The sequence below is a fragment of the Hippopotamus amphibius genome, chromosome 12 (genome assembly GCF_030028045.1).
Source record: "Hippopotamus amphibius kiboko isolate mHipAmp2 chromosome 12, mHipAmp2.hap2, whole genome shotgun sequence".
Lineage (NCBI taxonomy): Eukaryota > Metazoa > Chordata > Mammalia > Artiodactyla > Hippopotamidae > Hippopotamus > Hippopotamus amphibius.
In genome coordinates, this window is record NC_080197.1 from 8,855,282 (window position 1) to 8,874,109 (window position 18,828).

General features: G+C 43.6%; 1 protein-coding gene and 1 long non-coding RNA gene across 4 annotated transcripts in view; one reads left to right on the forward strand and one right to left on the reverse strand.

The window, feature by feature from the left end:
* Positions 1-11,239, reverse strand: part of TSHZ2 (teashirt zinc finger homeobox 2) — a 260,691-nt gene extending 249,452 nt beyond the window's left edge. The window contains exon 1 of one of the 2 annotated variants that reach the window (XM_057700869.1): positions 11,111-11,239. In XM_057700869.1, the coding sequence (XP_057556852.1) occupies positions 11,111-11,150 (40 nt within the window). In that variant the 5' untranslated portion in view covers positions 11,151-11,239. Of the gene's footprint in view, positions 1-10,426; positions 10,577-11,110 lie in introns of those variants that run through there. The other variant, XM_057700870.1, reaches the window with a different exon arrangement.
* A 13-nt stretch (positions 11,240-11,252) lies between these two features.
* On the forward strand, positions 11,253-18,274 carry LOC130832531 (uncharacterized). 2 transcript variants are annotated; one of them, XR_009048318.1, is made up of 3 exons: positions 11,253-11,384; positions 17,432-17,554; positions 17,737-18,274. It is a non-coding gene; the product is annotated as an uncharacterized LOC130832531 (long non-coding RNA). The 2 variants fall into 2 exon arrangements; XR_009048319.1 differs by having other exon boundaries at positions 11,257-11,384; positions 17,416-17,554.
* Positions 18,275-18,828: the final 554 nt, after the last annotated feature.

Consider the following 18,828-nt stretch of genomic DNA (forward strand, 5'->3'; position numbering starts at 1 on the left):
GAAGCGTCAGGAAGGCAGGCCTTTTGTCATTGTTACTCAAGCCTCTAGTTCCAGCACTTCCCACAGTACCTGAGACACAGCAGACCTTCAATAATATCGGTTAAGTAAAGTCCTAAGGCAGGCAGCAAAAATTCCCCAATACGCTCTGCTATCCCCAATCTCTTTGTCCTAAAATATTCCTTAACAGGCACCAGCCAGTCTCCCTTCTTTCTTCTCCCAGGCACTTATCTGAAGGTGACAATTAAAAAGTGAAGAAGGCGTTACCAGGAAACGGCCTATAGCCTTCTCCCATTAGCTTAACAACCCCTAAGCTTTGCTGCCTTGGGCCTGAGGGGATGAGCACAGGGTTCTGGTGGGGGAGGGGGAGAGTTGCCAAACCCTGGGAGGCTGGGAGCATCTGAAGGCTGCAGGCAGGAAGGCACAGTACCTGGAGAGCAGAGAGGGAGGGAGGTCGACCTCTGGGGTCAGACATGAGGATCCCCAACCCCTTCGTCTCCATCAGGGTCCGGGCTTAAGGAGGAAGTCTACAGATCCATGGCACCAGCAAGCACTGCTTGTGAGACGGGTAAAAACTATTTACTGCAAACAGGTGAGTCACTGCTGCTCAGCTGAAAGCAGAGGATGTCCTGATGAACAAAATACAAGCTTCTAATTAGAATCACTCTCTTCTGGTCACTAGTATTTCCTAAATTGATAAATATTCAAAGTGCAGCTATGATCTTGATTGGTACAGAGGTCAGCCAAAAAATTTTAGATGTGTAAGAGAGATCCTTATACGTGAAATTAATTAGTATACAAAGTAATACACTAAAGTATTTATTCATTCACTCATTTTTAGTCTCATTTATTCATCAGGAAACATTTATTTAGTGCCTAATAGGTACCAAGGACTAATTCGAGCACCTTTATTTCTCCCGGAATTTGTATAGAAAATGAAACAATAGAAAGGACATAAATGCATTTATGGAGAAGATGCTATATAAGTGCCAGAGACTGCACCAAGGGTTTCATCTACGTCACACTGTCTTATCATCACAACCACAATACGAGGTGAGCAATACCATGTCTCCATTGGACAGGTAAGGAAACTGAGGTGCTGCGAGGTTAAGGGACTCCCCTTAAAGCATGCTGGTGGCTAGTTAAATAGGGAGGAGCTGCAGTTGGATCCCAGATTTGCTTGGTTTTTAACATTTGTGGTTCTTTCCACAGCATCATGGATGTCACTCATCCCCACACCTGTCAGTTCCTCCATAAAGCCCGGGCATGTGCTTTTACCTTCAGGTGTCACCTCTATCATTCTAAGCATCCTAGTCACCATTGCTGAGGGGCCAAGTAAGTCGACTGAATGGATGAACACAACCAAGTCCACCACCACATCTGAAATACACATAAGTACCCCTGTTCTACTAATAACCCAATCAGATGACATCACTTCCCTGCTTGAACCCCTCCAGGGATCCCATCACACTTAGATGCAAATCTAGGAGGCTACATACAATCTGCCCTGCCTATCTCTCCTCCTCATTTCCTACCACTCTTTCCTGTCTTCATCTACTCCAGCCACAGTGGCCTCCTACGTACTCCTCATTTCCAGCCTAAGTTGTTTATCGCTTCATCTTCCTGGAATACTTCTCCCAGATCTATGCCCAGCTAGTTCCTCACTTTCTGTTCAGGTCTGATCAAACGTCACTGCCTGAGTAACACCAACCCAATAATTCTACATAACATGGCAAACCTCCATCCCGCTCGACCCTACTAATCCCAACTCATTTTCATGAAGTGCCATTAGAACTATTCAATATTATATATTTATTTTTTCATTAGCTTTTTGGTCTCACCCACAAGAATGTTAGCTGTTTGAAGGCAAGTACTTTTCCTACGTGATATTCCAGCCTGGCACACAGTAGGTGTGCACACAGTCAACATCTGTGGGGTGAATGAACACATAAACGCACACGTGAAGAGGAACAGCCAAGGAAGAGTGGACTTCGTATACGACAGGTGGCCCTAAGATTCTAGTTGGAGATGCCACCAAAGGCAGCATCCTCTGTCAGTGTTCTCAGTACCCCCTCTCTACTCCCCCCCACCAGGTTTAGACATCACAACAGATGCAAGAGAAGAAGAATAGGAACTGAGGGTCCTTCCTTGGCAAATCTCTGTGACTCTTCTAAGTAAACTACCACAGCAGATTAAGTGCATGGGTCTCGGAAGCAGAAAGTTTCAAACCAAGCTGAGCCACTGCATGACCTCGGATGAACTGCTCTGCAGGTTGCTCAGGTCCCCATCTGTAAAATAAAGATGATACTAGCATCCAACTCATAGGACTGTTATAAGACTCTGCTCAAATGTTTCCGCCTCTGGCAGGTTTCCTCTGACCATTCACACCAATGTTGCCCCAACCCTGCTCGTATATGTTTGCGTTTAAAAAACTATTGTCATTGTAGAGCTTTTTTCTATGTGAAAGTTATCTTTTTTCTTTATTAAATTACTTATACGTTCTCTTGCTTCCCTCAACTGTACGGTAAGATCCCCAGGGATCTCATTAACCCTGAGGATCTAGGTGACCAGAACAGGACCTGGCACATAGTAAGAACTCAAGAAATAACTGCAGCTTAAATGAATGACTATAAATTCATAAAGCACTTGGTAAAATGCCTGGTATATAATAAGCACTTAGGTAGGGGCAGTTATCATTATTACTGTTGCTGTTATATTTGTTGTTGCTGGTGCTATAATTACTATTCCTTGGGAAAAAAAAACTTTTTTTTTTTTTTTTTTTTTTTGGAGCTGGGGCAGGGCTCCAACCCATGCAGCATTAGTCTTTCTCAGAAAAGGCTAAAACACTACTCAGTGATTATATTTCCAGTTTTAAAACTCAAAAGGCACCCAAGTCTGATTTCTTTTGAGCCCTGAGCCCCTGGTCCCACGATAACTGGCATGTTGCTCATTTCTGCCCTGGTGTACATTTTTCATGGTCTGGTTATTTGGGGCACAGATACACTAGCTCTGTGAGATGTGGCCCCTAGGAGTTTTAGTGCATTCTTTCAGCCCTGCACTCACAGCATCGTTTCCAAAATCCTGAGCCTTAAGAACTATGATTACCTGCATCTTGTAGGTTGGAAAATGAGGAGATCTGAGATTATTCAAGCGTAGACATCCAGAAACTTGGGTCAGTCTGACTCCTGAACTCACATGCTTATTTGTTGAGTAAGGTGTCTCTCTTGAGCTTGCCCAGCGCCACTTAACTAGGATAGCAGAGCTGTAACCAGAACCCAGGTCATTTCTTCCTATTCCACGGTTCCATCTACAGTCTAAAACCTAATCCCAAGGGAGAAAACAAGAAGAAGGGGACAGCCACACACCCAACTTTCTAATAAAGGAAAATGGCTAAAGGCAATTCTGATATAAAACATGCTTATATAGCTTTTCATTTTGGCATTTTTTCTGTACCAAGTGGTACCAAACACATAGAATAGATTTAACTCTTCTCTACAGCATCATCTTGGCCCAGAAGCTATTCATATCTCCCTGGGGTATAAGAGTGAGGCTTCTAAATACATAGAAAAGTCTAAGGATCTGATAAATTGAAGTGATTTAAAGTCAGCCCCTTGCAGTTTATATAGAAATATGAATATGCCTACACAAATCTCCCCTATAGAAGACCTTGACCTTCTGTCTTCTTTTTGTATCTCCCACGTCACCAATCACCAGATTTCATGGATTTTTCATGACGCAGTAAAACACGTAAGGAAGTTTCTTCCAGATTCATTACAAACAGAATGGCCGCTGCCAACTCTGTTTTCATCTCATTCCGCCCTCTGTAACTATTTTCATTAAAAACAATAACTGGGTTCTGCCCACCTTAATATCTAAACTGTATAATTTCCATAGAAATGACTTAGATGTAGCTTGAAGAAGAACACTCAGGGGTGATTTCAGAGGATTCGTTCAGTTCTGAAAGCACTGAACTAATTAAGATCAGTGATCTTAATTTTTGTACTGAAAGAAAGTGCAGAACGCTGGGTTTTTTTAAAAACCCACCTTAGCGTCTAGCAGCTTTGTGGAAACATGAGGTTTTTCTTTAGCGTAAATGGACACTACAGCTTTTCAGTTAAATTAGTCTTTGGAGAGAGATGCAAAAGAGCTAAAAAGCTCCTTAAAAATCTTCCCTGCTTCACTGCTTCTCCTGTGCCAGGGGAAGATGTGTAGTTAAAATGCAATGCTATTTTCTTCTTACCCTGATGAAACAAAGTTTTCGATTTTGAACCCTGAGCTGGCTGTTACAGAGCTTGTTGAGGTTTTGCTTTTAGTTTTCAAGCCCACATTTGGTTTTCCAAAACTGTTGGTAAAAAGGGGATGTGCATCACCATGTTCTATATCTTTGTACACCCAGAGAGAGCTTTGTTAGATTCTGTTTCAGGTTGGGTAGTAGTTATAGGGATATTGAAACTATTTTTTAAATGAACGCAAATGGGAAGGAAATTCTCATTTAGATGAGCCAAACTCAAGACAAATCCTTTCAAATATGATCCAGGTATTTCCCCCCGCCCCCCGTGTAATTTCTCTAAGCTCATTATCTCTAAAACTTTTGCATTGTGCATTCCCTGTTGTTAAGCATAGCTAAATAACACTGATATATTAATAACAGGATTAGCTAGCCGTGCTTCCTGAATTTTAATTTCTAAAATTTTAAACAATTTTAGGCATCGCTTTGGCATGACAAAATGTTTGAGAATGCCCAGAGGACATCTTTTTCTGTAGAGGGAACGCAAAAGACTGAAGAGAGGCAACAATTGGAAATTCCACGTGGCTGTTTAAATGACTTTCGAATCCCTCCAAATTATTTAATCATTTCACCCATGGAGTTTGCTTTGGAAACAAATATATCAGCAATTCCCACTTGCATCTCCGATTTCTCTTCTGCATGGCTGCGTGTGTACACAATATCTTCGGAAAGGACCTAAGTCCAATAGTTACCCTCTGGCAAAATGAGTAACACAAAAACGGCCACGCAACTGAAGACACTCCAGACGCAAGTCCAAGCTAGATGCACATCCTCTGAGTTTGCAGACATAGTCCAGAAGTGGATATTTGGTCTCTAAAGTCTCTAATTTTTATTATCATTTCTTAAAGACCCAGTGTATCTTGAAACTGACTTTAAATGCTAAGCCTATGCCTTTTTCTGATTTAAAAAAAAAGTTCCTAAAACAAGTCAGTAGCAGGAAAAATAAAGAAAGAAAGAAATTATAAATCCAGTGAAAACAGTCTAGTATGATAGAGGCCTGTAACTACAGGGTGTTTTTTCTCCCTGTAATATCCAGGTAATCAAATCAAGCAAACAGTCTCAACGAGCTATTTCTTATGTGGTTAGAATGACTAAGCTCACTCATAATCGAAGAGCTGCTTGCCAAAGGTCACCCTAAGAAACAGGAGAATTTCTAACTTTAAATGGAACATAGAAAACTTAAAATAATTTTAAAAATACAAATTGTTACAAACTACTAAAAAATAGATAAAAAAAAAAAAAATCTTCCAGAGTGAAAAGGCTCTAGGAAGGTAGAAAGATGAGATCTCCCTAATACTCCTAATAGACTACAGGAGAAGACATTCTGTATTTATCCCAACATTAGAAAATGAAAATAAATTTCTCCCAAAGAAATAAAAATAAAGCAGTGTTCTCAACTTGCAAAGCAATAAAATTATTTGTGTGCTGAGCTTCTTTTAATACCACTGTGATTTTTTTTATAAAAGTCGCTCAATTTGATTGTAATTAAATATGTAATGAAAAAGCACTGCTTCAGGGAAGCGATGCAAGACACTCTCTAACTGTTAGTTTAATGCATTTCCAACTGACTTTGCATCAAACGAAAATGATACTCTGTGTATGCCTGGTCTTAATATAGAATTTGTTAGGCAATTTTGTGTTTTTTAATGGGAACTGGGGTGGACACAGACATTGCCTTTGAAATAGTGGCTGAGTCTTCCCAGACCAGGACATACCTAAATAAAATTGATGGTACAGATACAGTGATGGAAGGGAAGTGCCACTCAGGACACTTAACTCGTGTCAGCTAATTACAGACCCAGCATAAACATGAACAGGGCCTAGGTTTTCTTCCTGGCTGATTTCCCTAAACTCAGCTGCAGTGACGAGCAGAAGTGCATCATTTCAGTGGCCTTAAATAATGCCAGGTTCAGTGCCCCTTTAAAACCCGCTCAATTGAGATACAATTCCCAAGCCACTGGAAAGATAAATAGATCAACCCAGGTATTATCCAGTTGGACAAATTCCGTCAAATGAGTGAGAAGTCAGCTGGGATGAAATGAAAGCATAAGCCTCTGCTGGAGAATGTGACAAAAGGCAAGATGCTTCCAGGGACAGATCTGCTAAAGATGCCTAGGAGGTATTTGTTGGGTGTGAAGGTTTCCCCGAACGGTAGCAATAGAATTGATGTGACTGGGAGAAAAATAAATGTAAGGTGGGAGAAAAATAAATGCAGAGTATTTCTGAGGAATGCTTCTACGTTCCTCAAATGTAGCCTCTGATCTCTAACCCCCCAGCCTCAAGAAGATATCCATTGTCGAGAAGTTTCCCATGCCCCCTCTTCCTTACCTGGCTTCCACTAGAACTCCCTGTCACTTGCAATCTGCTGATTAGGGTTAATGTATTGTGTCCTGATATGGCAGATTAAAAATGAAATCAATAAATGCCTAAAACAAATGGGCTTTTGAGATGTCCCATTCAATCTGGGTCTTTAAGGGTGAGATGAGAGGAGGGAGAAGGAAATCAGGAGGGGAGTGGGCAAAAGACCAGTTAAGCAATCAATTTCCATCCAAAACACTGTGTGGAGGATGTGATTTCAAGGTACCTGTCCTTTCTTTTTTCAAGAATCTGCCTTACATAACAAGAATAGCCTGAACAGTTCATGCTGCTGAGCCCCACTGGGGGTAAGGGTGTGTATTTATTTTTTCCACTCATCTGTAAAAAATCATACTGTTTGGGTAAGTGAAGGGGGTCTATTGCATGTGGTATTTAAATCTTCAAAATGTGAACTTGTCTTTCTGAAGTGTGCTTAAACAAAGTGAGAGTGCCAGGGTCGGGACCCCACCCCGATTCCTATTCTCTTGAACCCCGTCCCACTTGCCAGTGAATTAAAGATAAACTTCACCCTGAGCAGTCTGCCCCCTCCCTGCCCTACTGGCTAACATAGCTGAGACCTCGCCCGCTAATCCAGTCATTGCCATCAGGACGTTGAAAAGGAGATCGCTCAGGTCATCTCTACATTCCACTGCAGTATTCCAAATTGTCCCTGCTGAATATGTTTCCCATGTAAATAACCTGTGCTATTAAGGTGCAAATTGCAACTTTTAAGTAATGATTGCTAATAGTCTAATGTTTACTGCCACACAAGGACATTCATGAAAACAAAATCTGCATTATTCATCTCCATATTAAATAAACAAAATAAATTGAGGGAGCTGTTCTTTCCTGCAAGACTTTCCTCAGATCTGGATTCTCAGATATCTTCTGAGAGTCAGCAAGAAGAAAACATTTAATCTCTTTGAGTAGGCAGAAGCAGAAGCCTATAATTTATATATACATTAGATATTCATATGTATATGATGCCCACAGATTTTGCGTCCTATTGCAATTGGCTGGCATTATATAAAAACAAAAGTTCAGGATGATGAAATAAAATATGTATTACACGTGTGTGTACAGAGGCTGTGCTAGACTGTGGAAAATAGAAGGGTTAGAGTGTAAGTCGACAGTTTTAAATTTTTAACTACTCTGAGTCCTGCCAAATACAAACAAATCAAAACACTGTTCTGTTTTATTTTACCTTTCTGCCATCATCTCTCTCTTCCCTACAGTGGATGGGGAAAAAGATGCTGGTAGGGAATCCTGCAATATTTTCAGGTAAAAGTAGATACATTTTAGCCTTGAGTGAAATATACATCCAAGGAAGCAAGCACACACACTCACACATACACAAACCCCTGGGGTACTGCAGGCTGCTTTCTAAACTTTTTTTCTTGCCTGAAGTAATAGTATGGTGGGGTAGGGTAGCTTTAGAAAGCCAGGAAGAATGACATTTCGGAGGGAAATGTTCTGACTTAGCTGTTTCCTTAAAGAGAACTGCCTACCTCACAGCCCTTCCCTTAAGGAGGGAGGACTATAAACCAGTAAAGACTAACATTTCCCATCACTTATAATATCATCTTGCTCATTCTGTCCACATACCTGCTTTATTAGAAAGTTCCATAATTGATTCCTTGAAACGTGGAATTTAAAACTAATAACGCCAAGGAATCAGACTGCCTCGAACAGTTCTTGGGAAAGAGTCTCAGTTGTGATTCACTTACAGGCTTTTTCTATCTTACATTATTCATTAATCAAGCTAGAAATCAAGCTTTCAGCATCAGCCCATGGGAATAATTACTTACAGTTGTGCATTGTGTTTAATTTTAAGCAGTGATAAAAGTTAGTATGGCCACAATCCTAGAACCCACCTTGCTCTTCTCCCTGGATGTTAACTGGCTAAAGAATCTCAAAGTGGCTAACTTTACTTGTGAATAACCACTTCAGCTACAACAGTGTACAGCATCGATGACTTCAGAGGAAAGAAATATTACATGAAAAAATATCCGCTTTAGTAATATGTGAGTAAATAAATACCGTTAAGAGGGGCCTCATTGTGTACAAAATGAATTATTCTCTTTCAGCTTGACAAGGGTTTCCACTTCTTCCAGTGAAAATAATAAAAGCCATGAAAACAAACACATAAAGACACTAGGAACACAATAGGCCAGAAAACTGAAACTACAGTCAGAATTTTCTAACACACAGACACCCCCAGCCCACACACACTACAGTAAATAGATAAGCTAGCTCCACTAGATACCAGCTTAATGAAAAGGATCTAATTTAAATAATGTGATACAGCATTATGTTACATACACCTGGATCCTCATTGATCAGAGGATAATTATAATCAAAGCAGTGCAATTCTGAGCAATGCACTTTTTGTAATGAGCTTACCAAAGAAGACATGTCCAGTCATTCTGGTAATTTAAATTACTGCCTAGTTGTTGATGGCCTTTACCGGAACAACAAGGGGAAAAAAAAGTAATTTTCAGGGCAGTATCACTTCTTGCTGGACTGCTGCCCAGGGTTCTCTTTTGGGACAACAATAAGGACGTTATCTCTAATAATCTAGCTAGACTTAAACTTACGTTGCTAGAACTAGACCAAGCAGGCTTACTCTTCCTGAGTCTAAAAGGCCAGTGCACACCGCAATGCTGTTCAGATTGCAAAGCAATCTAAGTTTTAAAAAATAAGTGAGTTAAATGTAGAAAGCGACAGGGGTAGGAGGAAGCAACTGTTTGCTAAAGAGGTAGCTAGAGTTGAAAAAAGAACACCTCATTGACGAGGCAAGTTCTAAATATACACAGTACTGAAAATACCTAAATTATTTTGCTCTTAGAAAAACAAATGGAAAATATACGAATCAATGCTTTATATGTGATATTTCCCCATGCAGTTTGAACCAATCTAGACACAGATACGGAAGCAATTCTGCGCTCAGAAGGGAAGATAATTGTGGATATCTCAAAGCACATGTACTGCCATTCGTGCTGGAATCAGGCCACGATGGAGGATGAGCTTGGTGGTCCAGCATGTTCAGACACAAACACCCACTTTGCCCAGATTTGTGACTAACTTTGGATTTGTTCTGAGGGTGGCTTTGCAAAGTTTATGAAACTGTTCCACTGAACTTCTCCCTAATGTTTCGCTTGAGTTGGAACAGAAGGAAATATTGTGGGGGGTCTGCAGAAGACCAGCCTTAACTGCTGCTGCCTAAAGCATGAGGGTAAAGACAGAAAGAAGGGGGAAAAAACACTTAAGCTTCTTGCTAAAGCCCGATTCAACTGAAGGACACAAAGAAATAAAAACGCCCACATTAAAAGCCAAACAAGATAATAATTGTGCATGTCTGGCTCTGAATCTAGAGGGCAAGGCTTGCGTCACTGGCACTCTGAGTTACCATGGTGAGTGATTTATTGATATATATCAAGAATGAATAGATCAAAGGCAGCGAGATGACAGGTGATCAATCAAATGTCAAATCAAAACTAGCAATCAAGTGGAAAGCTGATTTTTCAGTGGGTGGGTCTGGCAGGAGAAAAATGAACTTTCATATTACACTTCCGAGAAACAAAACCCCAGCATACTATTAAAAAAGCAATTAAGCAACCCTAAAGAAAAAAATCCTTTACAAGATCTAATATACTGATCCATTAAACTGTTCCTCTCTTTTTCTTTCCTCTTTCTTTCTTTTTTTTTGGAGGAGGGGGTGGAGGGTAAGAATTCAGATGGGATGATTCCTACCATACAAATCAATTTACAAAGTTTGCAACTCACTCTGTGCAAAGAAAATCCAGAGCTGTTTCCACGTTCAAAGGGCATTTTCCCCCCTTTTTCTAAGAGAAGGGAGAGTGTTTAGATTTCCAAACGTGAATAGTCTTAAAAAACATATTCAAAGGTTCCTTTCCTGGGGTGGTTTTTTCCACCTTGGCGATCAAAGCTTAACTCCTATGGCTCGCCCCAAAGCCAGCCTTGCAGCCCGGGGCTGGGGCACGGCTCACACTTCAGCGCCCCAAACCCCAGCCAGTGGAGACGCTGTCCCTTGAGACCAGAAGCCACTGGCACTGACCACGCGGAGGGAGGCGGGGGTGGAAGGACTGTCTCCCCAATCCGCACCCCAAATCCTCAACCCAACTTTGGCCCGAGAGGCAAGAAGTAGACTGGGAGAAAGTTAGGGGTGGGGTAGAGGGTGGAGGAAAAAAAGTTTAAGGAGGGAAGGCTTGGTGGGATAGCTTCCCCCCACCCCCCCAACCGGAGCTTGGAAAGGGGAGGATTTGGGAGATTGGAGAAGGCGAGAGAGGATGGGGTTATTAGCCGGGCAGAGAGGGGCACCCGGAGCGAACTCCCCCGAAAGCCGAGGGGGGTGGCGTCCTGGGGCACCCGGGGCGAGGAGGGCGGGCGAGGAGCTCGGCGCACGGGCAGCCCGGCGGGGCAGCCCCGAAGCGGAGCCGTTTCTCTTACCTGCTGCCCGCTTGGGTGCCTGCTGTTTCCTCCTTGGCATCGCTCTACTTCGCTCCAGTCCCACTTCTGGCGCCCCAGCCCCGAGCCGCGCGCGGGGGCCCTCGGTCTCTCTCGCCTCTCTGGGTCTCCTCCGCCTCCTGCCCGGTGGCTCCTAGGGCGTCACTCGGCCTCTGTCCCCCTGACGATCCCCCCTGCAACTCCTCCACCACGGGCCAGAGACCCCCCTCTCTGGGTGGCAGACACGGGTGGCTGTGCCGGCTGGTTGGAAGTAGAGGTTGGTTCTGCCTTGTTTGTTTGTTTGTTTGTTTTGGATTTTTTTTCCTCTCTTTCTCTCTTTTTGTTTTTGCTTTTTGGAATTTTTTTTTTGGGGGGGGTTGGTTGTTGTTTTTTTTTTTTTGGTGACTGTTGAGACACTTGATTTCTTTATTAAACATCCAAGACCGGGTTCGGATGGAAGGGACGAGGGACGCACACGCGCGCGTAAAGATAAGAAAAAAAAAAAAAAAAGGCAATCCTGGGAAGGTAGTGGTTTCTTCTTTTTCTTCTTCCTTCTCCTCTTTCCCTCCTCCTCCTCCTCCACCTCCTCCTTCTCCTCTTCCTCCTCCTCCTGGCCGATCTCTATGGCGGACGCGTGCTGGGGCAGAGAGAGATCCCTCACTGTAGGTTTGTGGCTGCTGTCAGATCCCCGTCTGTGAGTGATATGCGAGAGGACAGGAGCGGGTTTGGGAAAGACAGAAAATCTGGAATTCACTCACTCACACACACTCACACACACACAGACACACTCACACACTCACACACACACACACACGCACGCACGCACTCTCGCTTCCTCTCACTCACACACACACTCACACCCCCCACATATGCGCGCACACACACACACACACACACACACGCACACACACACACTCTCACACACACACAAGACAGGGCGAGGCGATGCCAGCAAACATCGATCCCACTGCACAAACTGAACATTCACAAACTCCTCCTCCTCCTCCTCTCCCCGCGACCTGATGACAGGGAGAAATTTACTCCCCAGCCGCAGAGCGCCAGGCAGAGGGAGTCTATTAAAGGGACAGTGTCCCGCCGGGGAGCAGGGCTGGGGGCAGGGACCCGGCGTGCCACCGGGGCTGGCTCCTCCTTGTGCCCTCTTCGCTGGTGCGAGGACGCGCCCCCCCACCCCGGGCTCGGGGACACCCCTCGGGGGAGGGGTGAGAAGGGAGGGGATGTGGGAGAAGAGGGGGCGGGGTGACGGAAGGAGACGCAGGGGGCCAGGTGAGCTGACACGCAGGGACCATTAACAGGATCATGAATGATATTAGGAGCGTGAGAACTTATGTTCCTTTTGGGCAAGGAAGGAGGCGGACACCTTAGAGAGATGACCATCCTCTAAATCTCTAAGTCTGACCATAGAGAGGTCCTCCCCACCCCCTTAAATTTAATGTCCTTACCTCTCCCACCTTATTGCTAGTCCCTGGACAGTCATGAAAACAAGAATCTCCCATCTGGCTCCTTGGTAGTTTAATCACATAGTCCATTCTTGGTTTTGTTTAAATAATATTTACTGAGCACCTACTATGTGCCTATTCTGGAGACACAGCAGCCATAGAGAAAGGGAAGATCCTGGCCCTCTCAGTGTTTGTGTTCTAATGGGGAGCAGACAAGTCGCCCCCAGATATCCAGTCTTTGCTTAAGTGTCACCTTCTCCCAGAGGCCAACCTTACTTTGTTTCACACACACATATCTCCACTCCCCATCCCATTTCTCTATTTCATTTTTCTCCACTGGGCTTACCAATGTCACACATATTGTCACACGTATTATATACAGTTTTCTATTTTTATTGCCCACGTTTCCCTCTAGAATATAAGTTCTGTTGGGAGGAGGTGTTTTTGCCTCTTTGGTTTACTGTTAAAGCTCCAATGATGGCAAAGCTCACGACATATAGTAGGTGCCCAATAAAATATTTGAATGAATGAAAAGTAAGCAAACAAGATAATTTCAGAATGATAAACTCCAAGGTGTTAAAAGAGGGTTCTGTGACAGTGTCTTAAAGCGGGGGTAGCTCTAGCCTCAATGCAGGAGGTGTCATTCGAGCCAAAATGTGACAGTGGAGCCCTGCTATGGGACAGGTACCTTTTGAGCTGCTGGGGACAGGTTGAACATGGACCCTGATCTCAAGGAACTCTTATTCCAGTGGAGGAGACAAACAATTAAGGGGGCAAGTGAGGCCTGCTGGGACAGGGGTTGTACTTAGAAAGGGCAGTTACCTGGACTTGGAGGAAGGGAGGATGGTTAGTTACCAGGAAGGGCTTCATGGGGAAAGTCAAGTCAAAGTTGAGTCCTAAATATGGAGGAGTTAGGCAAAAAGGGAGCTCTGACAGCATATCCTTAGAATAAAAGCCAGGCATTGTCTAAGTCTTTCCAAAGGCCTTCTTCTTCCTGCATTAAAATACCCTGACGCCCTTGTTAAGATGCACATTCTTAGGCCTTACTCTAGAAGAAAATGTTCTAACACTGGCACTATCGACATTTGGGGGGCCATAATTCTTTGTGTGGAGGCCGTTCTGTGCACTGTAGGATGTTTAGCAGCATGTCTGGCCTCTACCCACTAGATGCCACCCCAGTTGTGTCAATCAAAATTGTATCCAGACATTGCCTAATGTCACCCAGGAGGCAAAGTCACACCTAGATCTCCTAATCAGAATCTTCTAGGGCCCATTGCCCTTGACCTTCTCAATCAGAAATTTCTGGATAAGGGCTTTGGAATCTGCATCTCGACCAAACAACTCCAGTTGAAAAACTTCTGCTAAAAAAGCCTTTGTTCCTTTGGAAATATATTTACCCCAAATTGCTAACTATAGAACCAACTCAGGCTTAGATATTAAAATAATAATTACAATAATTTAGGAGTTCAAAGGGTGACACTGTTACTGTGGTCATTGTGATGGGTTTCACCAGTGCCCACTCCTCACTCCGGCCCCCTACCAAGTACTCACCCCACTGAGGCCTGACCAGTATGATCCAGGGTGCCTTCTGCCTACAATCCACCCGCCTGTCACTTTTGCTCTCACGCATGGGGAAGTACCAAGGGTGACCTGTCCCATAAATATTTTTCTAAACAGTTCTTTTGGGCCACAGGAAACTTTGTCCATCCTACCAGTCAGCTACAAGATGTTATTGTCATTCTTTGCAAAGTGCTGCTTAATCATTTTTAACATCCCTACATAGGGCACATGATCATTTCTCCTTCTCACGTATGTCTTACAAATTGTTAATTCACTTACCCTGAATCACCCAAGCGTCTCCACCCATGACGAGCCCCACCTGATCCCAGCCTAGTCCTTAGGCAACTGAGGCAAACAAAACCCCACTTCATATAGTTGGCTATGTCAGCAAAAGGGTATCAGTGCTAATTAATTCTAATTACCCAACACACCTTTATGGAGCGCTGTGATAGGAACCATAGCTTACTGAGTAAAACCCCACAGTCCTATTGTTAAGGAACCACAGTTATAGGGTTAGGAGGTACAGACTTAGGCCTGAACAGAAAGAAGACCAAGATTTGCAGTAAGCTCACCTTGAATCCGCCATATTCTGCAGAAGCCCCGTGCCTGTTGACTTGGCCTTTTCATTCCATTTAACCATTTAACAAACATCTACTCTGTTAAGTGCCAGATATTGCCCTGAGCACAGGAGATGCTAGAATGCATAAGACAGGATCCTTGCCTTCAAGAAACGTCTGTAAAATGACGTCAAAAAGACTGGGAACTAGGAAAGAGGGAGTTCAGGAGCTGGACCCAGCCTTGGAGTAAATCAGGAGGGAAATAGGCAGGAGTAGTTGACGCTACGCTTCAGAATCTCTCCCAGTTGCTCTCCAGGATTCTTCTCCCAATTTTACGTCCACTCTTTCCTCTTTCTCAATAGCTGGTTTTATAGTGGGAGAGGGGGAGCTCACAGTACCTTCTGCAAAATCTTCCTTTAAGCTGGCTACCAACTCTTTCTTGTACCCACGCTTCTGGATGTTCTTTCATTAATTTGTACTTTTTTTTTTTTACTACTGCTACTACTGTAGAGTATATAGCTTGGTTATCAACAAAGATTTTGGCTACCCCAGTGGTGTGGATAGCACAGTGGTACCCAGATGTTGTTCAGGGGTATAGACACAACATTGAAAAACACTGAATCACATGGTGAAAAGGTTATTATTCCCTTTCAATCTGAGAAAGTGTCCGTTTGGTGCTGGTATGTCTTTTGTGCGTACCCCTTGATAAGTTTTATTTTCAACCAAGAAACCATAGCTCTCTGGCTCAGAAGCTTGGGAGGGGCAAGAGTACCTAGCTAGATTTTTAAAACATGGCTTGTTTTCATTGAATTCACTTTAAGTTTACCTCTGTCTGAGAGAAAGATACTGCTCTGCGTTTATGGTAGCAATCCATTTATGGTAGCAACCTAAAGTTTAATATAATTCATGGGTTTGAAAAATAAATGTACTTAAGGAAAAACAGAATAAATAGTGGTTGAGGTGGGGTGTGAAGATGGCAAAATGTGAGGAAGGTGGCAAGGGAATGACTAGAATTTGCAAAAGAGTATACTAAACCACAGACTCGGGCACTTTGGGACACTTCTTCCAAGAGTTGGTGGCTTAGAATAATGCTATGTTTAAGTCTCCAGGGAACGTAGCATCCTAGGATCCAACATTCAAACTCTGGGATGTGTAAAGGCATGAACTGATTGGAATGACTCAACCATATCTTCCAGAACACTTATTCCCACACTGGCTCAACATCAGAATCACCTGGGGATTTTTTTTGTAAGATAAAGAAGCACAGGCCCCACCCCAGACTTACTAAATTAGATCCCAGGGTGAGGCCAGAAAATCTGAAATTTTGAAAGTTCCCAGGTGATTCTGATAAGGTGCCAGGCACTGGAACCTTCCCTGTGCAAGGGCTGAATTTTGTAACAAGTGAATCAAGTTAGTAGAAGCTGTTGCATGCAAGGGACAGGCAGGGCATCTATTCTTGGATTCACTCAAAAGGGTGGTTGAGGAGCCTTTTCAATGGACCCATAGAAGACTGTGAATGCCCCATTAAAGCACATATCTATCATATTACATGTTTGGGGGTGGAGGGGATAGTTTGCCTGTCTTACTGCTGGACTGCAATCCAATGCAAATAAAGCAAATATTCTCTGAGTGCCTACCTTACGCTCAGCACTGCACTGATTGTTGGACACTGGGGCAGCCTGAAATTCTCAAGTACCTTAGTTCCTGTCATGTCTCCCATACACGTTTCAAAGCTTTTGCATTTACTCTTCCCTCCAGCAAGATTCCTCCCCTAAGATCTGCTTTTCCTCGTTACTTTCAACTCAAACATCACTTCCTTCTGCCCACTGTATCTGTCCCAGCCTTTCTCTTGTCCTTCATGGCTCTTACAATCACATGTAAGTAATTTCATGTACTTGCCTCTTTATTATCTGCCTCCCCTGATTAAAACATAAGTTCTATCACCTATATATCTCCAAGTCCAGTGCAGGATTGCGGAATGATTGCATACAGAGCTGAGCATACTTGCAAGGAAGGATAAACTTTAAAAATATCTTAGGGCTTTCGTTTGGTAGGGCTCTACAGCATTTCAGCCTGTGTGCCTCCTTCCAGTCGATGCTGTCCTCCCCTCCCCAACTTCCCTCACTTTTTTTCCCTTTCCTCTCTCTCCTCTCTTGCCTCCTCCAGATCGTCCCTTAAATACTGCCTCTTTCAGGAACCTTCCAGGGTGGATCCCATGTGATTCAAACTTCTCTACTCCATATCTTCCCCAAACAAAGAGACAATGTAGAGTATGACTCCAAATATACGAGCATATGGGCAGACAAAACTCATCTTGAATATCAGGTAGCTTACCTTTGACAGTGGGTATGAAGAGCTTCTGGGGGGCTGGTATTGTTCATAACTGGGGTGCTGGATATGCCAGTGTGTTCAGCCTATGAAAACTGATTCAGCTGCATGCTTCTGATTTGTGTACTTCCTTATCTGTACATAATTCTTCAGTTTAAGAAAAAGCAGTGTTCTCAAACTTTGCTGCATATTATAATCAACTGGGGTGATTTTAAAAATCCCAATGCCCAGGTCTTACCCCCGGCTCATTACATCAGTCTGTGAGGGTGGGATCCAGCCATTAGTATTTTTTAAAGCCCCCAGGTGATTCCAATATGCGGCCAGGTTTGAAAGCCAGTGTACCATACAATTTTGCCCTCGAGGATATAATTCATTGCCTTCCTCTTCTGTCATTTAACTCATTCAGGATATCTCTCTTCCAGTAACTGTTCTGTGAAAACTTTAAGGTAGCAATCTCCTCCCATGACATCTGGTACAGCATCACTTCGAAGGGGAGGACTGGACAAGAGGAAATCGCAGATGGATCATGGAGAGTGAGAGGAAGGGTAAAAGAGCAAGGTGTTGTGATAGAGAGTGCGGGGGGTGGGGGTGGAGGGCAGGGTCCACTCTGGGTGGGGGCCACGGAAAGCCTTTCTGAAAAGATAACATTTAAACTCAGATCTGGAAGACACAAAGCAGCCAACCAGAAGCCAAGGCCTGAAACTGGAAGAGATTTCTCTGCTTCCAGAACACAAACGAGGCAGCTGCCAGGTCCCAGGTTGAGAGGGCCAGCCAGCCAGGGAGAGGGGAGCAGAAAAGAGACAGGAGAGGCGAGTCCCAGGTGCGGGTGCACATCACCGGTCGGAACACGGAGTTTGAATTTTCTCCTTTCAGCCACTGGTAAATGCTAATTAATTCACTTATTTACATCCTGAAACACCTAGTCCGTTAGACCGGGTTTGCTCAACCAACCTAGAAGACACTATGTCTTGTTCTACTTGGTGGAAATTTGCTCCCTGAAAACAGTTACGGTAGATGACAAAGTTTGGGGACGCTCGGGCATGGGCAAGCTTGCTTCTACGAATAAATCCTCCAAAAGTTGTTAGCCTCTCTTTTTTTTAAAAAACCATTTGGATGTGGTTAGGCATAGAATTTTGCAATAGCAATTAAGCATCATATATAGTTTATTTTTTTAAGCTCTTTATTGGAATATAATTGCTTTACACTCTTGTACCAGTTTTTGAGGTACACCAAAGTCAATCAGCTGTATTTATACACATAACCCCATATTCCCTCCCTCCCGCGACTCCCCCCAACCCTCCCCGTCCCGGCCCTCTAAGGCATCACCCATCATCAAGTTGATCTCCCTGTGTTATATAGCAACTTCCCACTGGCTATCTATTTTACAGTTGGTAGTATATATATGTCTATGCTACACTCTCACTTCGTCCCAGCTTCCCCTTCGCCCCCCGCCCCCCCCAACCTCATGTCCTCCAGTCCATTCTCTGCATCTGCATCCTTATTCTTGTCTTGTCACTGGGTTCATCGGTACCATTTTTTTTTTTTTCTTAAGCATCATATATATTTTAAACGGGACGACTGCTGAGTGGGGAGGCAGGGATAAGGATGCTGTTTGAACGTATATCACGTTTCTCCCTTGGAGTTGACTACTTGCAGTTGGTGACAGTGTTTTGCTGCTGCTCAAGAATCCAGACCATGTCGCTGGCCCAGTAATCCATTGCTCAACTTCATTAACCACAGGAAGACATTAAGTGAATGTAAGGACCGGAACAGCCTGGAAACCATGTGACTCGCAGCCTTTAAGTTCTGGGCTCCGGTA